The 9438-nt window shown below is 40.8% G+C and overlaps 1 protein-coding gene across 1 annotated transcript in view; it reads left to right on the top strand.

Annotated features, from left to right (window-relative positions):
• rbks (ribokinase) overlaps nucleotides 1-6431 on the top strand; it is a 36010-nt gene extending 29579 nt beyond the window's left edge. The window contains exon 9 of the mRNA XM_080042988.1: nucleotides 5648-6431. Coding sequence (XP_079899114.1) covers nucleotides 5648-5821 — 174 coding nt within the window. The 3' untranslated portion in view covers nucleotides 5822-6431. The remainder of the gene's footprint in view (nucleotides 1-5647) is intronic.
• Nucleotides 6432-9438: the final 3007 nt, after the last annotated feature.

Here is a 9438-nt window from a genome sequence, read left to right as displayed (position 1 = left end):
CCCCCCCAGGCAATTGCTTGCCCTTGCCAAATGGTAAGTCTGCCTCTGTGTAGTCTCTCTCCCGGAGTTAGCGGCACATACAGAAGCTCCATCTGTCATATATAAGGCCTCTGGCCGACATAAATACAGTGGCAGGTTTTGTGGAGGCTCGGAGGGGTTCAGTGGGCGCAGCAGACTGTGCAACCAGAGAGAGAGAAATCCTAGATCTGCATTTTTCTATAGGTTCTGTTTGTTTCATGGTTGTTATTTTTTCTATGTGTTTGTCTGAGCGCTCTCATTGCTGTGGTGCACTCTCCAAAGATCACTTGTCAATCAAAGAGCGTGGGCGCTGCTGCTGTTGTCTTTGTCCTTGAAAATGTTCTCTCTTGAAGGACTTCACCGAGTCTCTGTGTGCGCCGCTATGTTTCTCTGTACAGCCGTGGTGGTTCTCGCTGCTAGTGTTTAACCAGTACATTGGTCTTCCTATTTATTCTCAGCACACATCATCATCACTCACACACTGCTCTCACAAGCGTTATGAAAAAGGTCACTTCCGTAGAGTTTCATCAGTGAAAGCCCCATCAGATACAGAGGTGGTTGTAACAGCAAAACGGAAACGCTTTCAATGGCTTCAGGTTTGTCACTATTGTGTTTAAATGAATGAAGGTGACGCATCTCAACGTAATTATTCGTGCATCATGGGCTGAATGAGAAAAAATACGCTTTTTTTGGGAGATGGATCACTCCACAGTGATTACTGTGAGTAGTTTAAAGGTGGAGTAATTCTGGAGAATGCTTGTAGTCAAACTCAATTTTCTGTCAAAATCTGTGAATATTTTCCTCACGATCCGACACCTGTCCGTCTACACAGCCTATGCTCTGTAAACGGGCATGTTGCTACGGCGGGCCCCATTTGTTGACATACAATTTGTTTTACATGCCGGTTTATAGAGTCTGAGTAGATTTATCTTGCAGTGCACACACAGTACGGAAAGGTAACAGATCTTGAGCAGACATTAACTGATTTTGAGAAGAAAAATAAATCGTCAAACAGCATTCTCCAGAATTGCCGAGCGGCCCTTTAATTTACACAAGGCAAATAAGTTCCGTGTCAGTTATTGACTCTTACAAAACACATCTCACCAAAGACAACTTCCCAAACTACTTTTTGGTGGAGCTAATTTGGTAAAAGCCTCTCGCAAGACACACACGTGCTGCCACCCCCGATATTCTAACCGGAGTGTGAGTAGCAGTGGAGAGAAACAGGCAAGCGGAGGTCAACAAGGCGGCGGGCGGGCGGGTGGGCGGGCATGGAGACGCGACCAAGTTAAGGAGCATCAAGTCTGATCCTTGGCGAGCGCTTGTGTCACTTGATTGACAGGCCTCCAGATCTAACCTTCACCCGGGCTGTGTGCAGGGGCAGCGGCGCCGAGGCTGAAGGGCGTAGCGCTTGTCAACCTCGTTTAGGCCTCATTCACCCACTGCATCCAGTATACAGCGTCACATGCCAGTCTCAGGGAAAAGGAGACATACAGTAGAGTTAGTAAGACAGAGAGTAGCAGTGCAGTCCAGTGCTGGCCTCAAGTTTAGATCGGGAAAGAGAAGTTATACTCTGCGTTCCAAATCACATACTCTTTCTTTTTACTACACTACATACTAAAGTAAAGAAGAGTTTTAGGGCCACAGGAGATCATTTTCATTATGTCGAGCAATGTCAAGAATAAAGATGAATTCTCCAAAATGCTATTGGCATTTATGTATTTTCAGCATTCTATAATTGAGGTGCATGTATTGGGAAATCCTAAATCTTTTTCTGGCATACTAAATAGTATGGCTATTGGAACTCAGGGTTGTTGTTTCGTTGGTCTCTATTTAGGATGAGCAGATTGGCTCACTACTAGAGAATGAAATGAGAAGTCATTATGAAAGCAATTGAATTATATCAATGGTCCCTGCTTTAAAGGTGGAGACAGCCATTCTGGAGAACACTTGTTGTCAAAGTCGCTTTTTGTCAAAATCAGTGAAATTCAGTAAACTTGTGTGTGAGCTGCACAGCCTAGGCTCTGTAAACTGGAATGTAAACAAAACAAAGTGGGCCATAGCTAGCGACATGCCCGTTTACAAGAGCTTTATAGGTTTGGAATACAATCCTGAGATGACAGTTATGTTTTATTCTATTTGTGAGATGATATTATTAAAATTGTAAAAGTAATATAGTATGCTCATTTTCAGGTTCAGAATTGTTATTAAGGTTTCTACTAGAAACTGATTTAATGATGTAGCGTCCAAACCTTTATTTCTCACAGTGCCATTGCTGAATCTTCAGCCTTTGTCTGAAATGCTCCGTTTTAAAGCCTGTATCTTTAAGCCACTCCTTCCAAAAAGCCTAGGTTTCTGGGGATGTGCTTATCACAGGTGGAGGTAGGGCTAGGTTAGGCTGGCTTTCCCCTTATGACATCATCTGACTAGGTTTTGAACGCAGGTTTTCAGAAAGGTGCAGGTGAAGAAAAAGAGTGTGGGTGGTTTTTTTTCTCATACTTTGGGAGTCACACCGGTGACCCAAATTAATGTTAAAAAAACATGTAAAAGTGCATTTGGCATAATCGGTAACCTTTAACCTTTTAACTGTCAACACACAATAGTGTACTGACCATAAGCAAGTTAAGCCCTTCAGTCTAGTATGAGCTTTCAGAGATCTGTTTCAGCCCTGCCTCTAATCTGACTAGACACAGGTTTGTTTTTACTGGGATATGCTCATAGATTAGCTGTCCATGGGTGAATGAGATACGAGGAGACTCATCTCCATGACCATCAAGGCCAACATGTTTTATTATGTATTACCTAATCTAGTGTCTGCAACAGGCCGCCTCACCGTACCGGGCTCCATCGGCCTTTGGTTCCCTGACCATTAACCCCCCCCCCCTGGCCTCATGGTTTCAACCCACAACGTGTGAACTGGGAGACGGGCCAGAGCCAAACCAATGGGACTACTTACTTCCACCAAAAGCCTTGTTTCCAAACCCAGCCCAGATACCAGACAGGAGACATAAACAAAACCAGAGCTTTTAAACATGGAACTCCACCAGGCAGTTCCTGTGACATGAGCCCGCTCTGATCTCACTCTTTCCAGGCAGCTTCCCTCCAGTAGTCCAGGAGTCTCACCAGTGGTATGGTAGTGTAGGGTGGGGGTGGGGGGAAATAAAGGCCTTCCAAATGTCAATTCAGAAACACGTCTCCCTTCCCCATCCATCTCTTGCATCTGTCATATGGCTGATTACAGAATGCTTTAGGTGCTTGTGTGAAGGGAAACAAATCTGTGTTATCTGGGCCATGGCCTCCAGCTGCCAACACCTACCATTGACCCTGCTTGGCGCTCAGGGGGCATATTAGGCCCCTCTTCAGGGGTGCTGGTGCTTGTACCCTAAATTTAATCCCGGAACCCCTGAACATTTTTTTGGAAAAAAAAGTCTGTTTGATGAGCTCCCGCGAGTTCAGATTTTAAGCCAGAATGCAGATTGTGGTATAAACTAAAACTACACATGTTATTTATTTCACTTTTTTTTCTGTATTCCTTGTCTGTTTATGTGAGGGAGGGGGAGGGGGGAGGGGGAAGGGGGAAGGGAGAGTGTTGCGTATGTATTGTATGTGTTTACTTATTCTGTATTTTTTTTGTCCATATGTATAAAACTATAAAACCACTAAAATAAAAGTTTCAAAAACTGCACATCCAGATAAACAGGTAAGTGTCAACCAAGTTATGCTAGCATGCTAGGTAATGGTCACAACATGCCTTCAAAGACGGGAAGCTTTTTGAAAACCTATAAGGGCATGATTATTTTCAAAAGGGTCCATTAGACTCTCACATACAGACATCTGAATGAGATATACAGTTTTTTTGTGAGCATGATGATCTAAAAATGAACTTAAAATGCATAAAAGGCTTTGTTGAAAAATAACGTGTAAAAAAAAAAGGGTGATCTCTGTCCCTAGTGTCCTATGGATCCCCGGGCATGGCCCTTGGTGCCCGGTCGGGGATCAGGGTTAGGGTTTTAGTTTTTTTGCCCCGTGTCTCTGAATCACCCTGGGCACGAAGTGACAAGCGTTCCCTGACAAAGGGATACTCTGAGGTTGGAGGGTGAGGGATGCTGGGACTAGAAGGGAGACGGGGGTATAAAGGTGCTTACTGAGACACAGAGAGAGTGCAATGAACTCTTTTGAGATCCACAGTGATGAGTAATGGAGCAGGCTTGTGAGAACCAGTGTCGGGGGGGTGGTGTGTGGGGGGGGGGGGAGGGGGGCGATTGTGGTTAAACATGAGCGTGTCGCCACATACCATTGTGCCTTTTCCCATCAGCGAGACCTCCACCACCACCACTCCCCCCCCCCCCCACCCCCCTCCCCTCTGCCTCCTCCAGGGCGTAGACAGCACATTCCATCTCTATCAATAGATGAGGAGGGAAAATGAATGATTTATCTGTTCAGATAGCCAGAAGCAGAGCTGTCTGCAGTCAGGGTGAAGCCACTGCATGGCGAGTGGTCAAAGCAACCTTGTGCTATTCAGCCGACTTTGAGAAGATATTAGAAAAATGCAGTGGGGGTTTGTTTTTGATTCAAAAAGTTGTGTCCAAAAAAAATAAACAGACTCATTAGTAACAATTTAGGGGATTTAAAAGTATGTAATGTAAGTTTAATTTATTAAGATCCACATTAAAGCTGGGGTGGAGGATTTGGGGAGAAAATAGCAGTTGGGATAGAGATTCGAATCCAAATACCTCAACCGCTCCACTTGTTCTCTTTGGTCCCTCCCTGACACGCTCTACACCAACAAAGTCGTGCCAAGGTGAATGGACAGTCCCAACAGCCAATAAGAACAGAGAATCGGAGCATCACTCTGATTGGTCAACGTGTCAGCTCATGTTAATTTTGACCAATCAGAAATCATATACCCCAGCTTTAAGTTCTTAAACTGTAGCAAATATTCATATGGTCTCCATTATTTCATAACAATTTTAAATGTTTTACACATGTACTTTGATTCTTCGCATCATATAGTTTTTGAGTTTTTGTTAATTAGTAAGGATTTAGGCCGGAGATTACACAGTTTTATGTCAGTGTTTTTTTTTCTTTTTCTTTTCTTTCTTTCATTTAAACGGATACTACTCAGATAATTTAACATGTTTTGCTTTTCCCTTTGCATTTTAAAACATTTTAAATATTTAATGATGCCACATAACAATCATTCCACATTTTTTATCTCATTTATTTATTGTTTCCACTGGCATAATGCCCATAATACACGTTTCTCTAAAAGACTAAGACACACTTTCATACAATTTAGTAACTAAGTTAGTCAAATGTAAAAGATGTTGAGACATCAGGCAGCTACACTTGACTTGGACTCCCAGCTGACAAATGCCACAGCACCCCCTACTGTTGACTGTTTATTGAATAGAGAAACACACCTTCCCTTCTTTTCATAACACAGTTGGAAAAATAAAAAAACAGCAGGGCAGATCCATAATTTATCATTTTTTTATTTGTCTTACTGCTCCTCACATACAGTCATCACTTTCTGATCCTGCTGAGCTGAGTACTGGGCTGTAAAATTACCTGAAACCACAGGTGGAATTTAATAAAACATTGTTCTTGTAATATTCTTTCTCCCCAGGGTGCCGGAGACAGCTTTATTGGAGCGCTGGCGTTTTACATGGCTCATTATCCCACAATGCACCTGGAGGAGATGGCCCGCAGAGCCAACCAGGTGGCGGGCGTGAGTGTGCAGTCTGCGGGCACACAGGCCTCTTACCCCTCCAGGAAAGAGCTACCGGCTGAACTGTTCTGAGATCAGCTAGACAGGGAAAAAGGACACATATGCAGAAGGGGACCAAATCTGGAAACTGGAATAGTCCTAATTGATCAAACCTGTCCTGAAATCTGGAATGAACAATATTTTGAAGCTCCTGTCCATCAACTTTGATTTGATAACACTACGCCCTTCAACACTATTGTTTTATTGATCATAAACATATCATATGAATGGTGCTTATGTGATGACATACTTCAAAAAGGACAAATACAGTATTTTCTTTTCAATCGACGATTTTTCAAACTGTTTTAATAAATGACAAGCATCTTAACAATTAGCTGGTACCACACATAATGAATGTAATTTATTGAATCTCCCCGAATAGTTCAAAGACAGCGGCTGTGACCCCAATAAATAACATCACGTACATACACATACGAGTAGTAAGTGTCTTGCTTAAACCATTGGTAATGGAGACCTTGTTGAAGCTTGGTTGGTTGTTCCCATCACCCTGAACTGGTGCAATCCAAACCAGTCAGCTGCCAGAACGGAAAAGTCCACTGATGAAGCACATTGTATAATCCAAAGACAGTAAAAGTAGTCCATTTCAACCCTTGCAGGTTTATGTTGTCCATATTATTTCCACTTTGTTGTTAAACCGATTTAATCTTCTTCTTCTCAAAGAACAGGACGTGCTTGTTCACTGCAAAGACAGAAAAGTTTTAAATAAGTGTCACGTGTTTTTGGTGAAATTAAAAATAAATTAATAAATGTTTTATTAAATAAACACTAAAGGAGATTGGACAATGGGGGTTAACATAAGAGTTTGAGCTGGTGTGATTTAGAAATGGAACTGCCCAGGTCCCTGTATATTTACTTTTAACAAGTAACTCAATATTTGTATCAATTGGAAGATCATATATTAATCCCTTGGAACAATATATTTACATGTTCACATGGACCATCCATAATATAGGTATGTCCTATGAGACAGTGCTAATAGAAGCTGTCATTCTATGTTAAAGTGCATTTGAATTGGAATCTTATGAAGATGAGAACTAATAAATATGCAGGCACTTTAATGCGAGTGATTTAAGAAAATAATTGAACGTTCTTTTGTACTAAAATCTATACAACAAATGAATTCATGTGCAGCAGTTTTAAAACAGCCAGCTGAAAGCAGACATTTCCAATGTCAACTGGTTTTCTGGTAAAACTCTTTTTTTTTTCTACTACTCATGACACCAAACTAGTATTTTTCTTTTTCAGTGTCCAAGAGATTGAAAGCAGAAATACGTCTGTCTTTAACGTTTCTTAATACAGTCATGATGAAGGGCTTTTGTGTCATTGATTCATTCATGTTTGAACGATCTGTAATGAAACATCGACCTGCTACAATGCAGATGTATAAATATGTTTGTTGTGCAAGTTGGACGTTTTAAATGGCTTGTTTTAAAGAATGACCCACTTGGTATAGTTACCATAGACATTGTGTTTGTCCTTTATTTTTCCAGCACAAACTTAATAGGGATATTATTTACAGCTGGTCATGTTTCTTACCGAATGGGTCGTGTTTGCGCAGCACCATTTTGTCTCTAAGTCGGTTCCTCTTGGAGACAAAGAAGTAGCCTGAGCCTGCACCGCTCACCATCTGCACCAGGATGCTCCTAACAGAGAATAGCAGCAGGTTAGGACATTACACTGACTGCCCTCCGCCTGTAAAGGCCATTTGGTATTGTCCTGCAAGACCTAGGGTTGGGCAGAATGACTGTCTATATACAGTCATGGACAAAGCGAATAGACAAAAAGCCAAATTGGATATCATTTCTTTGGGAAAAGACATCAATGTGTTTAGAGAAAACGAAATGAGGCCTTCAGAGAGAAGAACAAAGTCCCTTCAGTCCAACATGGTGGAGGTTCAAATATGTTTTGGGGTTGCTTTGTTTTCTTTTTGGTGTTTTTCAGTTGGAAACCAATGTAATGAAAATATTAATGCCAAAGCACTTGTTATTGCAATCATTTTCTGGGTGAGACAGTGCATAATCGGACAGAATTCCAGGGGTGCCAACACTTTTGTCCAAGACTGTACATGAAAAAAATAAATAGTAGCCTCTTCTATCACTTAAATATAAAGCATGCAAAGTAGGGATGACCATGGTTAACCGTTAAGAAGATCTTTAACCGGTTAATACTAAAGGTTAAATGGTTAAACAAAATTAAATCATCTTAATTTATCTCAAATCCGGGCTCTTATTTTGATATCGCTAAACCGGATGTAAGAAAGTGAACTGTCAAAATGCATAGGCTACTGGTCCCTGAATTGTTTTTAAATTAATATGCCGGTCCATGGAACAAAGAAAGTCGGGAGCCCTGCTATAATGCTTCAGGTATTTCACTATGAATAGGCTACATTAAATCTTAACGGTTAACTGGTTAATAACCGTTAATTCTTGTGGTTAACCGGTTAAAAAAAAATCTAAATGGCCATCCCTAATGCAAAGCAGTAGCCTACTATGAAAGCCAAAAGACACGTATGGCACATCCACAACTTCTAAAACAAAAAACTAGAGCTAACTGAAGTTTATTTTGACAGTGTAAACTTTCGGTAAAACATTTGTGTGGTGCTGTGATTTTGTATTGCTCTGACTGTGTTGTGCACCTCTTAACTTTAAAACCTTGAAACTATTGTTACTTGTGTTGAAGCAAGAGAACACCTTGCAGGAAGATTCAGGTATTTTATTCTCATGACATCCTCTAAAATACAAATTTGTGTCATGCTGTGATTTATTTGTATTACCCTGACTAACTGAAGCCAGACTGGTCAGGCACCAGTTTTCTTGCACCAGTATGTCGTTTGTATGGAAAATTAAAGTTCCAAAAAAAAAGACTATATCATACGCACAGCCCCGGAAAAAATTGAGAGACCACTTTAAATGTTCAGTGTCTCTTGTTTTACTCTTTTGAGGCATATGTTTGAGGAAAAAATAACATTTTGATTTTGATATACTACTGACAACATTTCTACCAAATTCACGATACAAATATTGTCATTTAGAGCATTTTCAACAAGTAATGTAGAGATGAAGATTTAAGAAGAATCCAGACTGGTCTCTTAATTTTTACCGTTGCCATGATAAAGATGACTTGATTGATGATTTTGACCATACAAACCAACGCAAGATAGATCTATGTTGAGAAACGAATGATACACTCTACACTTTATTCACTACAGTGCTTTCACTTACTTTGATTTTGCCTTGGCCACTGAGGAATGAAAAAGAGCAGAGGAGATGTATTAGTAAGGCAGGGAACCAAAGTATGCCTATTGCTTCGAAAACTAGCAAAATAAGCATTACATTGTCGACGTGAAAAGGCAAAACTAATATATTTTGTATATCATTCTGATATGCCTGTTTAAATGTAATACATTCTAGCTAAAGCTAACCGCTACAGATAAAACAATAAAAGCTAAACCTGACAACATGTTGAAACTGACGACACCTTCCGTCACACAAATACTGACACTTAAAAGACAAGAAGAAGGTAGAACCAAAGGAATAAGTTAGAGACAATGTCACGTTAGTGTTCACTGACAGCGTTAGCTTCAGTGCTAACCTAACCAGGTGTAAGCTAAGAAACTGAACGGCTAAATC

This window comes from Ammodytes marinus (genome assembly GCF_949987685.1).
Source record: "Ammodytes marinus genome assembly, chromosome: 15".
NCBI classification, from domain to species: Eukaryota; Metazoa; Chordata; class Actinopteri; order Uranoscopiformes; family Ammodytidae; genus Ammodytes; species Ammodytes marinus.
The sequence above is the reverse complement of the archived record's forward strand: the minus strand, read 5'-3'. Positions and strand labels throughout refer to the sequence as shown.